Source organism: Erigeron canadensis, chromosome 4, assembly GCF_010389155.1.
Source record: "Erigeron canadensis isolate Cc75 chromosome 4, C_canadensis_v1, whole genome shotgun sequence".
NCBI lineage: Eukaryota > Viridiplantae > Streptophyta > Magnoliopsida > Asterales > Asteraceae > Erigeron > Erigeron canadensis.
This window is the reverse complement of record NC_057764.1, coordinates 19,612,942-19,639,974: the sequence shown is the minus strand read 5'-3', so window position 1 is coordinate 19,639,974 and position 27,033 is coordinate 19,612,942. Positions and strand designations below refer to the sequence as shown.

At 31.5% G+C, this 27,033-nt stretch overlaps 2 protein-coding genes and 1 long non-coding RNA gene across 3 annotated transcripts; all 3 read left to right on the top strand.

Annotated features, from left to right (window-relative positions):
• Nucleotides 1-5,045: 5,045 nt before the first annotated feature.
• LOC122598436 (1-aminocyclopropane-1-carboxylate oxidase homolog 3-like) lies at nucleotides 5,046-6,474 on the top strand. Its single transcript, XM_043771029.1, has 2 exons — nucleotides 5,046-5,579; nucleotides 5,853-6,474. The coding sequence occupies exons 1-2, from the start codon at nucleotides 5,074-5,076 to the stop codon at nucleotides 6,427-6,429; spliced, it is 1,083 nt and encodes a 360-aa protein (XP_043626964.1). The 5' UTR covers nucleotides 5,046-5,073; the 3' UTR covers nucleotides 6,430-6,474.
• Nucleotides 6,475-18,592: 12,118 nt separating this feature from the next.
• LOC122598610 (1-aminocyclopropane-1-carboxylate oxidase homolog 3-like) lies at nucleotides 18,593-19,963 on the top strand. Its single transcript, XM_043771196.1, has 2 exons — nucleotides 18,593-19,098; nucleotides 19,387-19,963. Exons 1-2 carry the CDS (start codon nucleotides 18,593-18,595, stop codon nucleotides 19,961-19,963), a joined length of 1,083 nt encoding a protein of 360 aa, XP_043627131.1.
• Nucleotides 19,964-24,863: 4,900 nt separating this feature from the next.
• LOC122595040 lies at nucleotides 24,864-26,490 on the top strand. The gene is made up of 3 exons (XR_006323183.1): nucleotides 24,864-24,894; nucleotides 25,321-25,383; nucleotides 26,451-26,490. It is a non-coding gene; the product is annotated as an uncharacterized LOC122595040 (long non-coding RNA).
• Nucleotides 26,491-27,033: the final 543 nt, after the last annotated feature.

The following is a 27,033-nucleotide window of genomic DNA, read 5'->3' as shown; positions in this document are numbered from 1 at the left end:
TTTTAGCTTTGAAACCTATTTTTCTATCTTATAAACTTGGTACATAATCAATAAAAATATACAAAATGTAATTATAGCTCTTCTATACTCATGAAACTCGTGTTTTTATCTTTAGTTTTAGAACCTAACTATCTAGCTAATAAACTTCATACATATTTTAAAAATATATAAATAGACACATATAAATATTGCATTACATGAAACAACCTGTATATTCAACAAACATATTGTCGTTGTAAACACTAGCATATAAATCTATAAATAGATATACACATTATAGTTAATATGAAAAATTTACTATTATAAGTTATTCTATACTTTATAGATTGTTATTGAAAACATATAATTTAGCATTATAAATTCCACTTAAGTGATGTATATTGAAAACATACTATTATAAGTTATTCTATACTACGAGACTAGGTCATCGTTTTAGGCCCCTAAAATTGATGTGTCATATTTTATACCATTTCTCACGTGATTTTAGAACCAATTATTCGTTATTTTTATAGTTTTATATCCAACTTTCGAAGCTTTGAAGGTGTGTTAAGTGTTTTCAGGTTGGAAATTGATTAGACGAATGAATTGGTTGAGTTTGATGATATATGGAAGAAACGGGAGGAAGATTCGGTTGAAACCAAGTAAAAGACAAAGAAAACGAATCCTGGAGTTTGTAACTCCCGTTACTGGAATAATGACCATTACAAAGGAAAATCATGAAACTCCTGTAACTTGCAGTTACTAAACTAACGGCAGTTAGTTTTTCAAAGGAGTGTAACGGCAGTTACTGGAGTAACGACAGTTACAAGGGAAGTTCAAAGGTAACGGCCATTACTCCACTAACGGCCATTACACGCGAATTTTGTATATATAAATGATTAGGGTTCTGCTTTGACGGACGAATTCTTGGCATTTTTTCTTTAGTTTTCTCATAGTTTGGAATACTTTGGAGCAAACAAGTAATTAGGGTTTCACCTATTTTCAGCTTTGGATTGTAATCATCATTGCTACCGGATTATCTTCATTCATTTGGTATAATATGATTTCTTCTCTATTTGTTTGTTCTTGTGTTTTTAATATGAGTAGCTAAATCCTTAGCACCCGCTTGGGTAGTAAGCATTTCATAGGGTCGAATTGATGTTGCTTGTGAATGTTGAACAAGGTTTATATGTTTAATCGAAGATCCACATTTATTTGGATTTAAATATTGTTTTCAAGTTTTATATTAATTAATTGATAATTGTAATTAGAAGTTTGGGAGAAATCTATGTCATTGTCAATTGATTTATGAAATGGTTAATCGGTCTATAATTAACCTGAAATCGTTGGAGTTCGGGAGAAATCAACGATAAAGATTAAAAACAATTAAATTCATTTTGAATGTGTAAACGTCTATGATAGAGGGATCTGATTAGGCGAATAAGCAGTTCGGGAGAAAGCTTTCAAAAGATTAAATCATAAAATCAACTCAGGAATTTAATGCTTAACTGTTTAGAGGAGAAATTAAGTGCGGGAGCAATAATTATGTTTTGAGCAGTTGAAGTTTCAAGTATAACGGGAGTTCATCTTGTCTACTTTTTGAGTCGTTCAACAAATGCAAGTAATATTTAGACTCGATTATGTTTTGAGCAGTTGAAGTTTCAAGTATAACGGGAGTTCATCTTGTCTACTTTTTGAGTCGTTCAACAAATGCAAGTAATATTTAGACTCGATGATTGGCATGTGAGCTGATCCAAGTAGGTGTTCATTTCTAAATTTGTGTTAAGATTCAATCAATCAAATACTCTTTGCGATTAATCCTACGGGATTACTGACTTTTTCACTAACTTTGCAACGTGACAATTCGGTCACAAAACCCCCCTTTTATCTGAATCATTTTATTATAAAAATTGTTTATTAAGTCCTTGTGTTCGACCTCGGTTTACCAAGTCAACTATATTGCATACGAACGAGTTCACTGCCCGCAAGTGTGTAGTAGTCAGTAACTAGGTATTTCGTGTTCATAAATTTAAGACTAGAAAATACACATCAAAAATTAAAAGGCAATATTCTGTATATTAGACTTAATGTTTGGATTTGGACTAAGCATCATTATATAATTTACATTGCAGTAGTATTTTTTTGGTTTTTGCATCAATATCTGCATCTTTTTTATTACTAGTTGTTGAATAACAAAAGTCGAGTTACTTTTTCTTTTTTTATCTTAATTTATGTAGTAATGAACTAGGCCTCTAAAATTAATTTCGTTTGAAGCCTCCAAATTGAGCAGCCACTAACTAAAATAAAAATATTTATAAGTAATAGCCAGAGTTTAAAGCAATCTAGAATGTCCTTATATTTAATCTTCATTGTTAAAAATCATTTTTCATTATATGATTTTTTATGGAAAATAAAAAAGAGTGTGCCAACTTTTTCTATATTATAAGTGGCTATTATTCTTTTGTTATTATAAAATCTTACACGTTATTATTAGACTATGCGTGATGTAATTACATAAACCATTAAACCATTAGTGATTTCATTTTAATAATAAGATAGCATTGTATCCGCGCGATGCGGCGGTGGTCGTGACGGCGACGGTGTGGTGGTGGAGGCGAGTGTTGGTGGTGGATGCGACGTCGAGTGCCGTAGATAATTCATATAAAAGTAATTGATTTAAAAGGTTAATGGAGATATTTTAGAAAAATAAAGGATTGATAGTGTAATTTAATTATTAATGTTAAGAGAATAGTGTATGTGAAAATATTTTAAAGGGTTGTAGACTTGTAGGTGAAAATATTACATAGGAGGACATTTTAGACATTTCCCCCCATGTAACTTTCAACATGAGGGGTATTTTCTTTAATATAGAGTATAGATATTATTTTTTAGTTATGGTAAGATGAAAGTGAAAAGCCATGAAGTATTTTACTTTTTTTCGTTTCCCTCTATTATTTCTCTCCAAACATCTACTCCATATACTTTTACATTTCCAATAGTCAATGAACCTTATCTTGATTCCCCACCCTCACTTTTTATTCTTACTTTTCGGCAGAGCACTTCCACCTCAAAACAAAAATATCCCAAACACAAAAAACCTTAAAATTACTTATAAAACTATCATAAGATCTATACTATCTTTCTATTATTCTTCAAAACCACCACTGAATGACATCCATCGGAAAACCGATCTATAACGTCGTGGTTTAAGTTCTTCTTGGTTGTAATCTCATTATTTTTGTTTGTTTTGTATAGATCTAAAGAACCATATTTGTTTGTTTTGTGTAGATCTAAAACGTTCGCAAAACATGGGTGAAGATATGAGGTTATGCGGTTGAACTACACAAAAATAAGTTATGAATATCTCTATTAACTTTTCTTTTCATATTTGAAAATTTTATTTTGTTTTTTTTTTGTCTCCTTAGATCTGAAGATTAAGTTGGAATCATAAGATTTCATCATTGAAGATGAAATAGAAAGAGATTGCATTCCAGGTAATAATAGACTAGAATATGTTTCATGTTCCATTTTTATTTTTATATATTTATATTTTTGATATTTAACATGTGTATATAATAGATATTTGGTTTCGTTTTCTTTGTTTTGTTTCAGATTTAAAATATGAATGTTGAGGAATCGATGGAAAAAGAAGAAATAATAGTGATTTATAATTAGATAATTAGATGTATAGCTTTAGATGTATATAATCGTTGTTTGCTTTCCGTTTCTTTGTTCTGTTTTTAGTTTCTTTGTTCCAATTTTATTTTTATGTATTTATGATATTTAAGAATTTTTATTTGTTGGTGATGTTATTTGTTTTAATTAGATGTGGATATTAGTAGAGAACCAACATAAATTAGTGAATATTTTATTTGATCTTAAAAATAATTTTAATCCTAAATATTATTTCTGTATTTTTGTTTCGTTTTTGCTTTTTTGTACCGACGGCTGATTTGTAGCTAAATATAGGATTATTTATTAGATAAAAAAATCAAAATTGAAAGTTTCGTCGGATTGCCAACTGAGAATTGCGTAGGTAAATTTTGAGTTCCGTCGCTCAGTCCGTCAGAAAAAATTACCGACGAGGTTTTTACCTACGGATTTTTTCCGTCGGTAATCCGTCGGTGATTGTCGTTAGCGACGGATTACCGACGGATTTGTCCGTTGGTGAAGCCCAGTTTTCTAGTAGTGACAGCCCATCTTTGTCTCAGTAGAGTCTTTCAGTAGCATGTTTCGGTCCTCTTCCCCATTACTTAGAAAATTATTTTCTTTAACATCAAATACTTTTACATTCACCACCATTGTCGTTTCCACCACCTGTCACCGTTATCATTGCCGACACCACCGCCACCACCTGTCACCACCGCCGCCGACCCCCTTTGTTGCCACCATTATCATCGTCACATTGTGCGGACATATATCGTTAATAAACACGTGTGTATATAACTTGCTTTAACTATAATTTTCCAATTGCAAGTTGCAAACATGCTTGACATATTCCGCTATACTATAGCATCAACACATTAATAAAATATATGATAATATTTCCGACATTTGCGATGAAAAAGTTAAATATAGTTGATTGATATGATATATTATTAGACGTTGAAACAAATCATAGTTACAAGTTCGTTCATCATATATGGAAATAATACTTCTGTTCTATTGTTTCCAACAATTAGAAATTTTAAACTAATGAGGAAGTTGCTGCAATCACTATCGATCATGAACTCATTGTTCACCATATATAAAAGTCTTTTGATTATTTGGATATTTAATTTTAATTTAACCGTGTAAATCATTGAACTAATTAAATTCAGACGATATATTTATTCAAATTCAAACTATAATACATACCAAGTCAAGAAAAATGAGCTTTTTTCTTAGTAGTAAAAGTCAAACTAATGCTGAATCACTTATTGATTATTCTAGATTAGTAAAAGTACGTCAAACTAATCAGGAATCAAAATCATTTAACAAGGACATATAACCACTTATATAGATCTATCTATATATAAAGAGTATCATTTTCTACATATTGGTATACAATAATAGCATCAGGAAATTAAAGAAATACATAGAAAAATATACATAATGGCCCAACCAAATTATGATCGGAAAGCCGAGCTCACAGCATTCGACGAAACAAAACTTGGTGTCAAAGGACTTGTTGATGCCGGAATCTCACAAATTCCTCGAATATTCCATGTACCTTCACCAAATTATCTCAAATCTGACCATTCCCAACTAACTCTTCCAACCATCGACCTAGAAGGAATCGACCAAGACCCCATTAAACGAAAGCAAGTGATCGCGGAAGTGAAGGATGCCATGGAGAGCTGGGGGTTCTTTCAGATAGTGAATCATGGAATCCCATTTAGCATTTTGGAGGACATGAAAAAGGGAGTGTTGGGGTTCTTTGAAGAAGATAATGAGGTGAAGAAGAAATGGTACACAAGGGAGATGAACGAGGAGAGACGGGTGGTTTACAACAGTAACTTTGACTTGTATAGTTCACCGGTTGCTAATTGGCGCGATACCATCTTTTGTGACATGGCACAAATTACTCCTCAAGCAGATGAGTTGCCGCCTACTTGCAGGTTTAGTTATCAACTTACTTATTGTTAGTACTCTATTTAAAAAAAAAAAAAAGGTAAATGAGTGGAACCCTCTGGTCTCATGTACCATTTTGGTACCCGAAGCACAACTTAAATATGCCAGTGTGTTAAAAAGCAAGAAGCCAGCCGCCACCATAATTATTATATTTAAATCTGATTTACGCAAGAGTATAAAGGTTCTTTGAGAAATTATCAACTATTATGCATTTCACGGCTATTTTCATATCATAATATAACTTTGGATATTTCTCTTAGAAATATATGGCCAGAGTACTCGTCCAAAGTGATGAAGGTTGGAAGTGGTGTATTTGAGTTATTATCCGAGGCTCTTGGGCTGAAACCTGATCATCTCTCAAACATGGGATGTCTTGACGGGATTGCACTTATTGCCCATTACTATCCTTCATGTCCACAACCTGAGTTAGCAATAGGCATACCCGACCACGCTGACAACAGTTTCATCACCATTCTTTTACAAGACGATGTTGGAGGCCTTAAAGTGTTTTATAAAAACCAATGGGTAGATGTTCCGCCCATCAAAGGAGCTCTAGTGGTTAATGCAGGGGATCTACTACAATTAATTACAAACGACCGGTTCATAAGTTCTCAACACAAAGTGTTGGCAAACAAGGTTGGTCCAAGAGTTTCCGTGGCATCGTTCTTTACAACAGGCCGAAGTACAGAACTATCCAAGGTTTTTGAACCAATCAAAGAGTTGCTTTCAGAAAATAATCCTGCCAAATATAGAACCACAACAACAAAGGAATACATAGATCACTATTTGAGAAAGGGTCATGATGGTACTTCTGCTCTTTTGCATTTCAAAATCTAGATAGCTTGCTAACTTATCCATATTATAAAGCCTTTATGTTTGGTATTTTTGTTCTAATTTTATTTTTAGTGTTTTTATATGTGGTTCTTATGTTTTGTGTCATTTTTAAGAGAATTATTATATGTCATCAATTATTATTATTGCTAGTCAATTGTGTGTATACTGTATACACAAATAGTGTAAGATATGATTTGTAATCATTTGAAGAACTAATAAGTATTATTATGGAACCAGCTCCACCACTTAGGTGGGTTGGCCAGAGATATCTTCAAAATTCACTATAGATGCTCCGGATGTGAATTTTTCCCAAGGTCTCAGAGTTCGAATCTTGTATTTTAAATCTCAAGGTATTTTCCATAAAAAAAGGATTGATTGAAGGTCCAGCAAATCGTTAGTTAAAATGGCCTATAGCACGTCTGGATAAAACTAACTTTACGTAAAAAGTATTATTATGGATTTTGGGTATGTATGTAACACTATTTTTTCATGTAAAATTTCTTAATTTCGTGAGATATGACACCAACACTACCCAAATACATCAAACGCAAGGCATGGAGACACAAATTTCAGTTAAAAAAATTCCGCCTATTAGAACCTACCCATAGAAAGTTATTCTTTATGATATGTGGGGCAACTGCTTATTTGAGAAACTATGTACCCTCACTTATTAAAAAGTCAGGATTTTTGAAAGCAAAATGTGTTGTTATGTTGATTATTAAGTTGATTTATCATTTTTTTAATTTAAATTATCATATATTTATATATGTGTATCAGTTAAAACACATATATCTATCTATATATATATATATTAAAATAGTAGGAATCTTATTCTTTTTAAGCCTTCTTTAATTTTAAACTATCTTGCCATCTTTAGTTTTAAACTATCTTAAAACATTGTCACATAGAGTTTTATCCTACGTGACATTTCCATGTTTTTTTACAACACTTATAATACATAAATAAATAAAATTAGATAAAGAAATTTGGCAATAGAGATCTAATCCCAATTAATTATAACTACATATATTTAGAATAATTTAAAGAAATTATCTAATCTTATATTAAATCACGTAGTGGCCATAAAAAATCATGAAGAAAATTATTTATTTTTATATCCATAATTACAAATGAATTGTTGATAAATAATATTATAAAAATATAAAAATAAAAACATCTACCAAAATTTCGTTTCTTGTGCATACATATGTTCTTTATACTAACTTCACAAGTAAATTACTTTTTAATATCTTTCTTAATTATGTTTTTTAATAATTTTGATGTTTCTTAATAATTTGTAGAGATATGAAACGATTACGAGATAATGTGTTTGGTAGTAATTATATTATGTATCTATTTGTAGAGATATGGAACGATTACAAGATGATGTGTTTGGTAGTAATTATATTATTCTGAAGTTAAACGTCCTTTTGCTTCTTCATATCCACTGGCTCAATTGTATGTTATTAAAATTTTCATTCTTTTACTAATTATTATTATTATTATTATTATTATTATTATTATTACTATTATTATTTTTATTATTATTATTTTTATTATTATTATAGTTTAATTTCATACGTATTCATCATAAAAAATGTTTAAAGTAGTTTTTCTCTCAATTTTGTCGATATTATTTTTATTCCCTTACAATATGAAATGTATTGTTTATGATGCGTTACATTTTTTCTCTTACTTTTCTTAATTGATTAGCCATGGCATGTAATCTGGTTTTACATACTGTATAATCACTTTTCAAAGTATATATATATATAATCATTTACATTTTTCAAAATTATTTTTTTCTAACTGAATTTTAGTTTCTTATAATTTGATTCGATTAATGGGTTTACGCCTTAGAGTCTGCATCTAATTGTAATATTTTCATCAGTTACCCTTTGGTTCAACATAATTATAGTAGACATCGTTATATAGTTTTCAATTGTAAAATAAACAACACAATAAAATTATGCTAACTAAACTAATTTTTTGGTTATCAATATCAATATTACAAACTTAAAAAAATTAATTCAATAACCGTACAACGTGCGGGTAAAGACCTAGTTAAAATATATATATATATATATATATAGCTAAAGTTATTGTACACTTATGAATAACATCATTCATATGTGTACCGATTAAAAATTTATAACCTCTAATATTATAATACATATGTATTAATTAAAACATGTGTACAAAATAAAAAGTTCATAATTAAAACTTTATACACTTATAAATAAGATTATTCATATGTGTACAAGTTAAAAATTTTATAGCTTTAAAATTCTTATAATTAAAAAATATTAATCACAAAAACTTATATTAGTAAAATATATTAATGTACTACTCCGTATTAAATTTAAAAAGAAAATAAGAAATGCCATGACCTTGCGTTTTTTGAACTGCGCGTGATACTTACAAATATTAAAATCCATGAAACATGAACGTACATTTCGGCTTATCTATACTACTATATAAAAATTATAACTCTATGTTGAAAGTTTACATAAATAGGACATTCGAATTGACCAAAATACCCTTAATAAATTAAATCATCATTATCAACCCTTAATATTAAATCACACCATTAATCAACTATATTAGAAAATATCTCTACTAACCTTTTTAAATCAAATACTTTTACTTACACCAATAGATGTCGCCACCACCGTTATCGCCGACTTGCCGCCGCATTACGCGGGTTAATTATATTAGAAAATATCTCTACTAACCTTTTTAAATCAAATACTTTTACTTACACCAATAGATGTCGCCACCACCGTTATCGCCGACTTGCCGCCGCATTGCGCGGGTACCATACTCGTTCTAGTTTTACGAGTATCCTTATGCCCTTTCGGTACTTATATTCATTAAACTAATAGATTTTTTTACTGAAATGTCATTGTTTTTTTTATTAATCTTTGACTTTTTAATCTAATGGACATAATTGGTTTCCACACAATATATAATTAGCTCTCACAATAAATCAATTCTCTCTCTCTTTATTTATATATATATATATATATATATATACATTAGAAGATGGTCTATGACTCTTATGCTCCCGTGTAAGATGAATATATAATTGTTAAGACAATATATGCTAGTACTTTTGATACTCGCGAGTAAATTCTTTCACAAACAAAAATAGAAAATATATAACTTAAATATATAACTAAACCTAAAATAACAATAAGTATTTCCATATACCACTTAGCTTGTAGTCTTGTACATTATGTTTTAAATGTGCAACCAAAAGAAAAGAGTCACTTTAAGCTCAACGTGTGAGTTGCGATGACGGATGACCGCATAAGATTCTTTAAAATGAGGTGTTACATATACGAATGGAACTCGTCATTTATGAGTCCATTTGCTTTAATAGTGTATATAATATAATGCGTATAAAAAGAAAATTATTTGTTACATGTCGGTATACTAGCAGCCAAAAAAGACATAAAGAAATATAATGGCCGCCCAACGCCTCAATACAAAAAGTAGTTTACTATATTTAAGCAAGTTAATCAGATCATTAGATCAATGCAATATATGAAGATTATTACTTCTTGCATGTTGGAATTACCATAGCAGCCAAAAAACATAGCAGCCAGTAAATATATATAAAATATATAATGGCCGCCCAACCGGATTATGATTGGACAGCGGAACCCTTTTAACGACCAATCTTTTCCTTTTTCGCCATTATAACGCTTCATTGTGATATTAATTAATACTTAATTTCTTTTTATTATACTAAATTTATGTTCGTACAATGCAGCAGCGGTGAAAACAACATTGAGGACGGTGATGACAGCGATGATAGTGGTGAATGTAAAAGTAACTGATGTTAAAAGTGTTATTGTAGTTATTTTAAGTGTTGAGGATCTATACTGTAAATTATTACATTAAGGGTACTATAGGTATATTAGATGAAGATGTTTAAATCTTTATATATACTAAAAGACAACTGACCCAACGACTTATTGACCAATCATAGCTCTCAATTTTGTCAAATTAAAAATTGCTGATGTCATAATTATAAATACAAAAATTAAAATTCACAATTTACGGATATTTAATTTATAGATATCCTAGATATTTATCTTTATCTTTATCTTTATATATACTAAAAGACAAGTTACCTAATAGCTTATTAACCAATCATAATTCTCATTTCTATCAAAAGTCATAAAAAAATTGATTATAAAAGTAAAAAAATCTAACATAGGTGGATCGTAACTTATAAAGATATATGGAAAATACAATTATATTTTAACACAATTTAGTCTTTAACTAATATAATAAAATAAAAAAATCTAATCCATTTAAAATTACGTTTCTATGTTTAATTTTATTTTCAATTATAATGTGTAACAATCATATTTTAATCTTTTTGTTTATCTCTATTTTTTTTATATTGTAATTTTAAACTTAATCTTCTCTAAATCTTCATCTTCTTATCTTAATCTTAGTCTTAACTTAATATTCTTGATCATATTTTAGTTTTAATTTTAATATTAATCTTATCTTAATATATATATATATATATATATATGGAAAAGTTAAATTAAAGATTCCTTATTTTAAGAACTATTAAGGACACTTCTTAATCATTCATTTTTCATCATCTCTGACCACCACCACTACCATCATCACCACCACTCCATCATCTCCGACCACCACCATGATCCTCCGGCGACGGCGACCACCGCCACCACGACGTACACACGTGTAAGTACACTTACACATGTGTAAGTTATACAACCACCATCATCACCACCACCACCATCATCTGCGACCACCACCATGATTCTCCGACGACGGCGACCACCGCCACCACGACTTACACATGTGTAAGTTACATGTCCCTAATGGTCCCTAAAATAAGGAGTCCCTAATATAACACAACCCTATATATATATATATATATGATAACACTCCGGTGAGTACACTTTTAAAATAAGAACGATAAGAACACTTAAAAACATCATTTTGATGCATTAAAAGTCCATAAAACTAACATAGTCCATAAATAATTATCATTATTTAAGTATTTAACAACACATTGAGCCGTCAAAATCGAAAAAATCAAGTTTTTTGTTGGATGCATCATTTTGAAAAATATGCATCCAAGATGGATGCACAAAAAAAACATGATTTTCTTGATTTTGACATGCCAATGTGTTGTTAAACACTTAAATAATGATAATTAGTTATACACTATGTTAGTTTTATGGACTTTTAATGCATCAAAATGTAGTTTTTAAGTGTTCTTATTTGTTCTTATATTAATTTAATTCTCATTTGATGATCACCCTATATATATATAACATTCCGGTGAGAATACTTAAAAACTACATTTTGATGCATTAAAAGTCCATAAAACTGACATAGTGCATAACTAATTATCATTATTTAAGTGTTTAACAACACATTGATCCGTCAAAATCGAAAAAATCACATTTTTTGTTTTGTGCATCCATCTTGGATGTATATTCATCAAAATGGTGCATCCAACAAAAAACATGATTTTTTTTATTTTGACGGATCAATGGGTTGTTAAACACTTAAATAATGATAATTAGTTATGCACTATGTTAGTTTTATGGACTTTTAATGAATCAAAATGTAGTTTTTAAGTGTTCTCATTTGTTCACATTTTAATTTGGTTCTCATTTTAATTTGGTTCTCATTTGATAGTCACCCCACATATATATATATATATATAATTGTCCACCCTTTCAAGGTGTGATTTCTATGTTATGTATGGCCGTGCCTAAGGGCATATCGGTTGAAGTAGATTCTTCTTTTTCTTTTTTTCTTTATTTGACTTACTTGAGCCGGATGAGAGTAAACTTTCACGTCCGATTTTGAGCATGAGCAATAGGTCTTACATGTATAGGGTCCTGTACCCATGACTCAAAATTAAAATTAAAAAAACTAAAATAGTGAAGTTGATAGTATATTCAATCTTTTATCCCGCGCCTCATCTGACTATAAGTTAACTTTTGTCAAGCGTTAGACGCATCCTTAGCAAATCTAATTGAATTCAAGATGAAGAAAAGATCCGAAATCTGATTCAAATCCAACATAGCACCCATAGGTACATAAGAAATGTACCTATTATCCAAAGAGGAATTCTTCTAGTAGTATCGGCCATTTCATCTCTTCAACAAGTTTAGTAATGAGCATAACGGCCCTATTGTTCCGATGGAGAGAGGAACGCCGTAGAAAAATTACGTCAATCGATCGAGATCTGGTATGCCACAAGTGAATTTTTGTTTTTGATTTGTATCGAATAAATTGAAGCAAAATAGCTATTAAATAATGTCTTTAGTTTGAAAGAAGGGGCGATTCCGGTTCTGTCGGTGCTTGAAACAATTTTTGAAGACCAAGGAAAACCTCATTTATATATATATATATAGGGGTAATTGGATGGGAACCCTCTGATCTCATATACCATTTGTACCCACTAATCCCCAGCTAGGCTAGTGTCCAGGTGAAACTCAACCACATTATCTCAACTTTGCCTTTGGCAATATAGGTTAATAACCCAAATACATTGAGCCTTAAAATGATAACACGGTCTAAACACTTAAAAATTTCATTTTGATGCATTAAAAGTTCATAAACTAACATAATAGTATTAAATATACCAAATCTAGCTTTACTTCTAAAATTAATCCAAAACCTATGTCAAGTTTGAACCTTAATCTTCTTCAAAAGATAAATCTCTATAAAATGAACTAACAAAGTCTGATAAATATATTTTTAAATGGAACTTTACAAACCAGATATATTTAGTTCATATAACTTATTTCACGATTTCTTTTTTTTTTGTCATGAACATATTTTACTTTTTTTTTTGTCATGAACATATTTTACGTTTGTTTAGCGTATAATTCTTATATACATCTGTATATTTATACGGGTCTAAAATCTAGTTAGTAAATAAAGGAGAAAGGTATTTTTGGTATTTAAAAAGCAAAAAATTTAGAGAAAAAAAGGATGGTTTGTTTTATTAAATATTATAGAAAGGCTTCATTGTGATACATGCACACATGACCTCTAATCCAAAATCTTAAATTTTAGTATAAGCTACTTATTTTAAATCTCAATTGAACAATTAAATGTTTAATTTTCCAATTGAATAATTAAAGCTTAATCTACTTAAAATATAGTCTTTCTTAATTAAACAAATCTATAAACCCTTATAAAGAAAATAAGGTTTAAAACTTTAAGCACCTTTTACAATATCCCTAAATTACCCTTAACCCTACAATAAGTAACACACGTTCACTTTACACCACTTCTTTGTCTCCCATTCTTTCATACTATCATTTTCCAGTGTGACAGTATCTATCATCACCGACACCCCGACCATCGTCTTTCGTATCCATCATCACCACACTTAACTATCGTTTTTAAATGGTACTACTGCAATGCACGGACACCCATCTAGTCTCTATAACAAGTTACTTAAAACTTGAACCCCTGACTCATTTTGAGAATATCTACAACTTAGTAAACTTAATGATGTAGTACTATGCGGGAAAAAAAAAAGAACCGTGGCCAAAATTAGAAATTACTCTTCTACATACATACATACATATATATATATATATATATATATTTTAATTTAACACTATATTAGGGGTTTAAAATCTGGTAATATTAATTCAAATTGTATAATATTAAGTCGGTAATTTTAACTTATCACCACTTGTATTAATCAATGAATATGTAAAGAGCTAGATTAAAGTCGTGCATTGCATGATATAGGTAAAAATGAAAAACCATATGGAATACGTTTATAGAAAAATATTTTATACTTTATTAGTTTATCCAAAATAGGATATTAAAGTTAGAACGAATAAGAATATAATTTTGCAATGAAAAAACTAATGATAAGAAAATTATAGCTAGTTTATCAAATAAGGATATTATTTGATAAAATTATAGCTAGTTTTCGGTTATATAACAACATTGTAGATCGAGTTCATACGAAAACGATTTTTTGTTGTTGATATAGAATGATAAGAAAATCAAACTTAACATATTGTATAGGTATCACACAATAAACAAATATTCACCATCACCATGACATATGAAATGATAAACAAGAACACAAACAACTATTTAATTAATTAGTAATTAAAATTATATATATTCTTATGCCAAAAATTAAAACCCTTTAGGTGAACATGTAAAACCACGTTATCAAATCTAATAAGTAAAAGGAAAGTATGTAAAGGTTACACGCAAAGATTGAAATTCTCAACCGTTTAATCTGTAACTAAAAATATGATTAAGTAACTACACAGCATCGTTTAAAAAATAAATTTACATAGGTTCGTACCAATTCTTGCATAGGGCGGGGATATTACCTTCTATAATATAGCAATGGAATGTAAATAGTGGTTATTTGTTACAAAATAAATTTAAAGTTGATTGAATTAAGCTATTTAGGTTGATGACTCATTAATAAGGTCTTTGATTTAGGGGGTTTATTTGGGTTCGAGTCCCACTTGTTACGTTTGTGGTGGTGAATTAATAGAAATTTTTCGAGAAACTTGAGTTTCATCCCAAGCATTGTTGTAATTTAGGTGTATGTGTAAATTAGAATGCCGTTAAAAAAAAAGAGTGTATCGATATAAAGATGACAACCTTATTTCTTAAAATAATTCCATAATAGATGGCAAAATATCTTACTAATTATTCATTTACTCAATATGTAACTCATTATTATAATGGGATTTGCTATTGGGTGTCCTTGGGGCATTGTTTAACTCCAATTAATAAACTGATAATTTTCATATTTTTATAGCTTTAGTATTTAATTAATGAATTTAATGAAATTTAGTATACCAAAATTGCCCGTGATTAGATATTATAGCCATGACTTCCGTCCACTTATATGTATGGATCTTTAAATTTACCCTTGATTTCAATATTACATTAAACAAAATGAACAAAATTTAGACCTTAAAATAGAATATTATTTTTTATTTGGTTTGATAGGATATTCAATCTTATTGATTTGTGATTATCTTCTAGCAAAAGACATTTTGTTTACTCTTCAAAATTAATGTCGTTAGGTTGAGTATTTGATGCAGAAATGTCCAAGTTCACTGAACTGGAGAAAACAAGTGAACTGGAAAACCCAACTGAACTAAAGAAATTAAGTGAATTGGGAGAACTGGCCAGATAATATCACCATAATAAGCAATGTTGATTCTACCAGTTGTCGCCCATTTTAAACAAGTATTTCTTGAACCAGTCCAGTTGCCAGTAGTGACCCTTCTCCAGTGGCATGTTGCTCCAGATGTTACCAGTAGTGGTCCACCAGTGAAGCTTTCCAGAAGTCCACTAGTAACGTTCTCCACTGAAGCACTCCAGTGACCAGCTCCAGTCAAGTCTACTGATGAATGCTCCAGATTTAAAGTCTCCAGTGAAAGTCCAGATGTCACTTTTCAGTTGCCTTAATAAAGTTTGTGTCTGTCGCATGATTGTGGGGTCCAAATAAAGGAAGAATGACAGTTGTCGAAGAAGAAGACAAGGAAAAGTGAGTGGCCACGTTATTTCTAACGGTTTGTGGGTCCTCTTACAAAAGGAATCTTTTTAGAAGCTTTGTCTGTCCATTTCCCATTGGCTAATAAATTAGTGATAGTCCTTTGCACATGACAGCTTTTAGATTATTTTATTATTATTTCGATAACTCATAGGAAATAGTTTATGTGGCTATAAATAGGGGTTGTATTTCTCTTTGTAAAAACAGATTATGTTGAATTGAATAAAATTAATAGAGCAGCCTCTATTTCTTAAAAATCTTCATTTACCTTTATAGATCTTTGATCTTGGTGGTTTGGAGTGATCCCTTTATCTATATTTGTGGTGGTTCGTCCTTTATAAAATATAGTGGTGAGATCTTAAATCTTCGATTCCTTTATCTGTGTTTGTGGTGGCTAGACCTTTATCAAACATAGTGGTGGGTTGGAGTGTTTCCTTTATCCTTGATGTCGGTGGCCTAGCCTTTACGAATCTTAGTGGTAGATTCTTTTATCTATCCTTTTATTTTATTATCTTGTTTTTGTTTCATAAAAATCAGAAAATACCAAAAGTAGTATTTCAAGTTGTTATTAAATTCGGTTGTGCTTAGTTTTCGCGTGATCTACGCATCAGTATTTTTTATAATATATGTAAGAAATATCTATTATTGAACTTTGATGATTTTATAGACTAATTATATCTTCTTTTTTTCTCTACCGAATCCTTATTTTTGTTCGTCTATAATGAAAAATTGTGTATACATTTATCATAGAAGCTTCAAAAGTAAAAGTATTTATGGTTATGTGTTGTTCATTTGTTTGCAAAATGTGAGTGATATTGTGTGTTTGTATATAATTTATTTGATACAAGTTATCTTTTAAAAATATATAATCGGTTTTTTTTTAATGTTTAGGTACTACTTACAAAAGTTGAAAAGGTAAAAATCCATTTACATAACATAATACAAGAAATTGTTGTTGGTTAATTAACTGGAGAAAATTAAACAATACAAAATAACCACTAACATGTATGTAATGAACTAATAAAAGGAAAAGGCAAATTCGATACACAATGCGTATAATTTAAGAGTAAAAATAGATCAGAATGTCGTTTTAAAAAAGAAATTCGATCCACAAAATTATGTTAATTTCAATTAATGCTACAACACTATATATATATGGAAGTTATGAGATAATTGATTAAAATTAGACAATGCCCCAGGGGCAGTCAATAGCAAATTCCTTATTATAATATATATATATAAATGTTTGACCAAAGTTTAGGTGTAGAATCTCTCATATACTAATTTTTTAATATATCTGTAAATGCTTAGTCACCCATGGTTTTTATGGATTAAAAAAACCAGATGTGAGAGATTCTACACCTAAAATTGGGTGTCTAACAGCCACAAAAACTCATCCTCTCTCTCTATATATATACTAGTGTCAAACTATATGTATATCAAAGATAAATATTAAAATAATAAATAGCAAAACAGGTAAAAAATAACAAACAAAACAAATGTAAAAGAAAAAATTATTTTGTAGTAGAAGAAGAAACCATAATCAAACTACAATTGACAACAAACTAAATTAAAAGAGATGAAAAATTACATTAACATAACAATTGAATATCAAATACTAATAAACAAACACGAGCAAATTCAAAAAATAAAATTAAAGTGATATAAAAAAACATATGTTCTTTTTTGTTGAGAAATTTAGTGAACTTGATTTGTTTATTAAAGTTAGGAAGGAAATAAATAATATGAATGAAAATGATTAATACAAATTTAGGTTGTATGTATAATAATTTGATTATTGAGAGAGTTTTATTGATATTATATATATCTTTAAAATTTAAAAATATTTGTTTGATAGAAAAAGTTTTATGATAAAGTTTTAAATATATTATCTATTTAATAAGCAAATAAAAATTAAAAAAATCTAGAAAATGAATAGATCTCTAGAGTATTTAGGAAAGAGTTTTAGACCTAAAAAAAGCTATAAGGGGTGTCAGGTATACCCCCAACCTACTCTTTTAGTTATATTATAGATAGATTAACTCAATGAAAAATAAATTTTATTAATTTACATGACATAAACTAAACACAAAATATAAAGAAGAAATGGCAAGTAAAAAGGTTATTTGTCAACTTTATATAAAAATATATCCTTTTTTAGACGGGGTGTGTGTTTGGTGTTGTTTTTCCAAAACAGATTTTGCGTTTTCAAATAAATATGCATTTTCAAAATGACGTTTTAAAAAAACATGTGTTTTCAAAATTGCGTTTTCATAGAACGTAATCATTTTTTCATCCACTTTTTTACATTATTTGTATTTTACAAACGCAATTAATTAAATAATCACTTTAAAATATAATAAAAAACCATCTTGATTATAGCATCAATTAATCTGAAATCATTTAAGTATAAATTATCAATAAAATCAATATCACCAACTATGATATACTTAAGCAAGTTGATCAATTATCATACTTATTTATATATATATGTTATTACCACGTGTATAGATCAATGCATATATATAAAGCATACCATTACTTGCATGTTGGTATACAAAATCAGCAGCAAGAAAATACATATAACAACATAAAATGGCCGAACCAAATTATGATCGAAAAGCTGAGCTCAAGACATTCGATGAAACAAAACTTGGTGTCAAAGGACTTGTTGATGCGGGAGTCACACAAATCCCTCGAATATTCCATGTACCTTCACCAGATTATCTCAAGTCTGACCATTCCAAACTAACCCTACCAACCATCAACCTAGAAGGAATCAACCAAGACCCAATTAGGCGAAAACAAGTGATCGCGGAAGTGAAGGATGCCATGGGGAGCTGGGGGTTCTTTCAGATAGTGAATCATGGAATCCCATTTAGCATTTTGGAGGATATGAAAAAGGGAGTGTTTGGATTCTTTGAAGAAGATAATGAGGTGAAAAAAAAATGGTACACACGAGATATGAACGAGAAGCAACGGGTTGTTTACAATAGCAATTTCGACTTGTTTAGTTCGCCAGTAGCTAATTGGCGAGATACCATCTTTTGTGACATGGCTCATATTACTCCTCAACCAGATGAGTTGCCGCCTAGTTGCAGGTTTAACTTCAACTCCCTTTTTAATTATTTTACTATAGGGATGGCAATATAATGCTGTTTGGTACTTAAGATTAGGTGCAGAACACTCACATTTTGTTTTGTTAATCCATAAAATTCATGGGGCCCAAACATTTATTCATTAGTCAAAAAATATTAAAAAATTTGTATATGAGGGGTTCCACACCTTAGCTTAGGTACCGGACAACCTTATATTCACTTTTCCCTTTTACTATTTTTATAAAATATTTTATTATAATTCTAATTATATAAATTTGGTTGTACTTTTAGAGATATATGGCCAGAGTACTCGTCCCAAGTGATGAAGGTCGGAGGTTGTCTGTTCGAGTTACTATCTGAGGCTCTTGGGTTAAAACCTGATCACCTATCGAACATGGGATGTCTTGAAGGGGTTGCGCTTATTGCCCATTACTATCCAGCGTGTCCACAACCCGAGTTAGCAATAGGCATCCCCGACCACGCTGACAACAGTTTCATAACCATTCTTTTGCAAGACGATGTTGGAGGCCTTAAAGTGTTTTATGAGAACCAATGGACAGATGTTCCGCCCATCAAAGGAGCTCTAGTAATTAATGCGGGTGATCTACTACAGCTAATTTCAAACGACGAGTTCATAAGTTCTCAACACAAAGTGTTGGCAAATAGTGTTGGCCCAAGAGTTTCCGTGGCATCCTTCTTTTCAACGGGTCGAACTACTACAGCTTCCAAAGTTTTTGAACCAATCAAAGAGTTGCTTTCCGAAAATAATCCTGCCAAATATAGAGCCACAACCACAAAGGAATATAATAGCTACTACATGAGGAAGGGCCTTGATGGAAGTTCTGCTCTTTCGCATTTCAAGATCTAGCTGCCTTGCCATGTCTTCAATTCTTTATATGAGCGCGCGGATCTTATGTTTTGGGTGGTTTTTGAAAATTATTTGTCTTATTATTAATTTTAATTATAATTATTACGTACTAGCCTTAGACTAGTAACAACACACGAGCCGTGTAAAATAAATGTCAAGAATCATGAATAAATCTTTTGATTAGTTAATTTTTGAATCTAATGTAAACGTGTACATAACATTTAGATACAAGTACAAAGTAGCATGGTTGGATTAAGTGGTTAACACCTTGGTTTCTGGAGAAAGAGGTCAAGGGTTCAATCATTACCTTATGTAAAAGGTCGGAGATCTTTTTTTATCACTTAGATAGAATCTAGAAAAAACTTTTTTACCTAAGTTAAGTTAAAGCTGTCTATATCTCAACCTCTCTCATATCCGACATTACATTTACAGTTATTTAGATACAAGTACTTAGATATTTCAAATACAAGTACTTAGATATTTCAAAGTAGGTAGCAAAATACGAGTTATATATATATAATTTTGTTTTTGGATGAGTTATATATAATTTGCAAAGAGAGATATATCATAATGTCATCAATGTTAATTCTAAACTCTTAAACAAGTTGGTCTAGTCAATTTAAGTCAAGTCACAACCCCAAAAACGCTACAATGACTCTCCCGGCTATGAACAAGACACTTGACTCGACACTTTTAGAAATGGAGTAAGATTCACCCCAAATGGATGTTATCACAAGAAATTAGACTCTCATACGATTCCAATGATAGTTCATATGGCTCAGTTTGACTTACGGATCAAAAGTTATAAACGTTTCAAAATGTTATCAAAATCGGTCCTTAACGGGAGTTACCAAAAGTAATGGCCATCACACCCTTCAGGTACTAACGGCCATTAACAAGACTAACGGCCATTACACGCCCTTCAGATACTAACGGCCATTAACGAGACTGACGGTCGTTACAGGGGCAATTGACTAACGGCTATTACACGCCCTTTAGATACTAACGGCCATTAACAAGACAAACGGGAGTCACGACGTGCAGATGTGAGAAACAACCATTCTTGACCTCAAAAATCGATTTGGGAAGGTTCAAACTCTATTTTAAACATATACATACATAATTAAACATAACCCACCTCACAAATTCGACCCTTAACCTCTTTTGCGTGCTTAACCCGTTTTTGACCCATTTGCAACCCTAAATCGACCCAAAACCCAATTTTCGGCTTAGAAATCGGTTTAAGAAGTTCAATGACTAGTTTTTAATCATGACTAACATGTTTGAGCATAACCCACTCAAGAATTTCGTTTCATGACATTATTCTTTGACTCAAAATGATTTTGACCTAATTTAAGAACTTTGAAATCCCTAATTTGAACCCAAATTGGTTTTGACCCGAATTTTCACCATGAACACCTTGATTTGATTTAAAGGCATGCTTAGCAACTTGAAATGATGAATTTGAGCTAGAAATCACTTACCAAAACCTCCACAATGCTCAAATCCGAAAATTGACCCGAATGGAAGAATTCTTGCACTTTGAAGACTCAATATTTTGACATGTTATAGATAAAATGAATATGATAATGTTTCTTGTACAAATCTTTCTTCAAAAGACAATAATTGTGGTGAATTTCTAGAGAGAGAGTGAGATTATGTGTGTTTGTTCTTGGGAGAGAAATAGAGAGAGAGAAAGAGAAGGTAGAAATGATATGGGTGGAGGAGGAGGGTGGAAGAATATGGAGAGATAAGGTTGGGTAAATTAGGTGGGTCATGGATTGGGTGAGACCCATGGAGGATCCATTTAATGTTTCTAGTTAATTTAAATGTCATCTAAATGAAAGATCGATTAGCACTAACTAATGACCACGACTAGCACATGTCTCAAATTAATTAATAATTTGATCCATATGTACATATTGCACAGAATTGAACCTCAAATTGCACTTTGTGCTACATTGGTTAACTTAATAATTAGTTAAATTGTGCATATGATAATAGAGTCAAAAATCACGATTGTTACATTGTAACATCACAAACTTTTGTGTAACAGATGACTTGAGTCGTTAAGTTAACACTTTGCTACCGTTAAGACTTTAAACGAGTTAATGCTTATGTGGATTTAATATGCTATATGTGAGAGGCTTTAATGCCTTAAAGATATGTACATTATGTGTTTAAGATGCCAAGATGTTTTAAATATGTCGATTGAATCTCCGGTGGGGGATTTAAGCTATTTATGTGATGTATAGAAGTCTTGGGACCATTCTTGCCGTTCCTCGAACTTCAAAACATGATTAGGAGTAATTAGGTCAGATTCTTATCCTATAATTCATATTATTCTTTCCTCCTAAGAACCCTAAACCGCCCTTTCTTTTTGGAGTGATCCTCGTGCGATTTCTTACGTTTTCGGGTGGATTAAAGATCAATCGGGTGCATGTAATCGATCCGTTTATCATCCTCCAAGGCATAGAACAAAATATTTGCAAAAATAAGTCATATCTATCCATATATATACTTCGCCCGTACCTGGACTTGTTGAGTATTGATTGAGGAGAAACGTTTTGTTATTAGATTGGCGATTTCAGGTCGTTTGATGATTGTTATTGCAATCAATATGTATCTTGAGATTTCCTACAGGTAGGAAGTTGTTTCTACAGACATCCTAATGTTCAAATACAACCAATATAAGGTTCACATCTGGTCTTAAGGTTTGATATGGAATCGATTGCGTTTATGAGTCGATTTAGGTCATTCGGGTGTCAAATCGATTGTAAAATGAGTATAATGAATCCATGAATCAGTTGATGATTTCATAATGATGACTAAGTTATAATTTGATGTGTATGAACTGTAGAGGTTGTGGTGTCTTGACATGAATGTTTGATGGTGGAAATTGTTTGCAAAATAAAGAGTTTATTGAGTCTGAAAATTCAATCGTATTGCAAAAATCATATCTTCTTATTATGGACGACTTAGGAGATGAATCTTATATTTATGAAAACCTCTATGTGTCCCCTAAATTTGACATGAACAAAGTTTTCTGTGATTTTGCCTAGAGACATGCGAAAAATGTTGATTTCCAGAAATGGTCAGGTTTCCAACGAATTCTGCAGACTTGTCTTGCAAACATCGTAACTTATTTATTAGAGCTCTTTAGGTGTCAAACCTTACATTTTTGAAAAAGTCTTTGAGTCTGCTATATTTGTCAAGAACTGAGTTTTGACTCATTCGGTCATCTTACGACCCAAAAGTTGTACTTGAGCATGCTTATGAACCATGGTGATATGCTTATTTGGATGCCTCCTGAAATGTGATATGATCTATTATGATACAAGGTGTTATAAATATTATATGTTGACGTGTGATAGGGTTAGAAGCCTAGACTAGACACAGAAATTTTTGTTACGAAAGTAGCTATTTAATGATCCCTTAGCGGAACTGAGAAGTCGCTTCATTCAAGGACTAAGAGACCAAGTTGAGCAAAAGCTTTAGATAATGATACGAACGATTGCTATAATAGTTGTCCAAGAATGTTTGTTTCCTGGTGAACTATTGAACCATTTTATTGGACATGAAAGAAAATATGTGTGTGGAATAAGTTCTTTTAAAGTGTGAAAGCTAATTGTTGAATGCTTCAAATCGAGACGACCGTTATGTAAACAATTTTCAGATATGTTTTGGCGAAGTATGAAGTGAATGGTGAACCCAAATGGTGTTTACGACTCCTAGTTTGATGGGAAAGATAATGAACGATTTAGAAACCTGAGAAAGTCATATGATCGTGCGATAGTGCGTTGAGATTTTCATATACCATTGTTGAGTTAACATATAATGGCAACTACGATGTAGGCGTGGACGTCACTTCACGATATGACCTATTATTGAAAGGAAAGTTGGAGAGCCATATGACATGAAATAACAGCTCATAAGTTAGAATTGTTGAACGAGTGTTTGATTAGCTCAAAATTGATTGAAGGTTTTGTAGTGAGCAAAGAAAGCTTATATTAAACAAGTGAGTATAATGGTTTAACCATAAAACCTTATGGAGGGATATGTTATGCATCGGAAGTTATGGCGAGTCGACCCTTTGTTCAAATGAGTCATGTGAGTTATGGTAGCAAGTTATTAAGGATACGTGTGTGTGGGGCTTAAACGCCAAATGAATAGCCTTTGCCATATGTAATGTGGGTACTACTTATGAAGGTTGAATATATGAGTTGATTACTTCGTCTGATTTAAAGATTGAACCAAATAAATGACAGAACGGTCGAAATGTAAAGTAAAAGTAGAAAACATTATGTGCGGAGCTAAATGAGTTTGGCCATGATAAAGTTAAGGATATGGATAAGTCAATTACATATGAGTGGTTAAATGATTCTGAGGACAGAATCCTCTTAAGGGGGAGGTAATTGTAACATCCCTAACATTTTATGTCGACCATTGACCATGTCGTTAGTCAACGTTTGTCTTCCGTCGAATTTATACGTCTTAATAGTTAAAATGTTGTGCGATAATGACTACGGTCGTTATATATGATTAATGTGTCTACGTGTTAATGATTAATTTCATTAAATGTGTTCAAATGGAGAGTTTAATATGTCATATGACAAAGTAATATGCTAGTAAAGTGATTAATAATAATGATACGTATTCCCGATTGAGTTAAAGTGATGAAAAGTGTTCCCGTAAGAGTTTAAGGGGCAATAAGTGAAAGATATAAAGTACAAGGGTATAGATGTTAAGTTTCGGAAAATTGGTCCAGCAGATTTATGGCCATATCACGTTCCATAAACCCCATAATCAGATTGTAATCTCAAAAATAATTCTCCCTCAAGAACCCTAAAGCCTCTCTTCAAGTTTTTTGCGATTTTGGATCTATTCGGCGGTGATTTTTCTAGGTTTTGATCCCTCAATCATTCGTACAGGTAATTCTTTATTCTAAGATCATAGGGTAATGGTCTTTGTTAGATTTTGTCCACCCATCTCTGGTTTAAGGGTTGGGTATGCTTTAATTGCAATTCGTTTATCGATTTCGGTTCATTCGAGTGATTAGTATATGTAAGTAAGCCAAAGATCAATTGATGGTTTAATGGTGTTAATTAAGTCTTAAAAGATGCTTTGAAGTGATCTAGAAAGTTTTCGGTCGTAAGGATTTGAGATGGGTTCGAAACGAAAGAAACACGAAAATCCCGTTTTTGGAAAATCTGAAGCCAGTGAGGCCCACTGGAATGTGGTGCGACCCACTGATGAGGGTCAGTTTTAGGTCAGAAAATATTCAGTGCGCCCCACTAACTGCAGTTCACCATTTTCGCTCCGTTTAACTTATGTAATGTATGTTTAATGTATAATAGGTTGTCGGGGATACTTAGCAAGCACTGTAAGACATATGTAACTCATTGTTAAGCAGTACCAAGGTAAGATACACTACTTTGACACGCTGAGGGTTCAACAAAAACATAGTTTTCATATAATAACTTCCCAAAATGGTTCTTGTTTGCTTATGGGTATTCGGAATTATACGGGAGGTGATATGGGCTATGTATATGCATATTGAAGCCTGAAATGCTACTCCATAGATATGACACGTTATGATATGATATGAAATGCTTGGGTTGTTATGAAATACATTATGTAATGAGCTATGTTATGTAATGAAAGATGATATGTAATGATATGCTATGAAATATCGTGCAATATATGAGATGTAATGATATGCTATGAAATGATATGTAATGTCTTAAGATGAATTGAAATGTGATATATGTTGATGATATGTGAAATGTGCATGATTACATGGCTTGTTCATCTAGTTCACTAGACTTATTAAGTTGCCATGACACGTGCACGTTTAAGGGCCCAAACGTAAAGATGTATATGTGATAATTGTTTAGGAAGTATAAACACCTAAACCATATGAGATGTGAAATCGAGCTCGTAATTTAGATGTGAAGTGTTAAGCTTAACCCGTACTTGCCCTTGCCCGGCGGGTGCGTAGATGTGGTTGCTTGGGTGGCTCCTTGCAACATGGTCAAAGATGTGAAGAGTAATACGGGAGGTCTGACCCGCCCCACTTGTCATGTACATACATATTACTCCTGGATTGGCTTGCCATTCCTTAACGACAATGATATACAGCCGTAAGGTTTGTCCATCCAGTCGGGTGTGACTTATGTCACACTTACAAAGATGCATATGTTATATGAGATGTGTGACTTATGTCACAATTATAAAGATGTTTAGATGTGATATGTGGAGATGCAAAAGATGACTAGGCACATTTAGGATGACCCATCCTAATATGAAAGATGTTGATGCTATGATTTGTATGTGAGATGATATGTTTGATGATATGTGCCCAAACGATTTAATATGACTTTTATATAATGTTTTAAATGGACAAACGTTTTATAAACTATGTGTTATCTTACTTAGCTAATTCGTTAGCTAACACTTGCTCTTTTAAAATGTGTTGTGCCCTCAGGTCCAACAATAGTGAGCAGGTTGATGTGAGAAGATGTGAGGCATGGGTAGATGATCTTGAAGCTGGCTGTAGTTTACCCATAGTGGCTACCTGCATTAGACGTTGATTTGTGTTTAGATATTTATGATTTGTATTTACTAAAATGTCGGTTGTTTAATGTTGGGCAACCGATAGATTTCCATTTAGATTTGTTTTGATGATAATGCTAGTAACACCATTTAATTAATAAACCAAACAGATTTTGCTAGTTTGGACTTTTCAAGTTTAATTCCGCTTTCTTTGACGCTGTTAGGCGAAAGTTTTGGAAATTCATGTTTTTAAATGACGGGTGTTACAGCAATACATAAGAAATCAAAAGCCCCAGCCCCGAAAAACTTCTAAAAGCCTCAAAAGGTCTTTAAAATAAAAGCTCGTAGGAAGAGAGTTGAAAAAAAAGCCCCAACCCCTAGCCCCAACGTCATGCTCCAGCCCCAAGCCCTTAACTACAGCCTCAGCTCCAAGCTTTTGTGCCAAACATACCCTTAATCGAATACCCTCCCTCAATTCACGAGTTGTGTCAAGGCTCTTAATTAACAAATCGCAA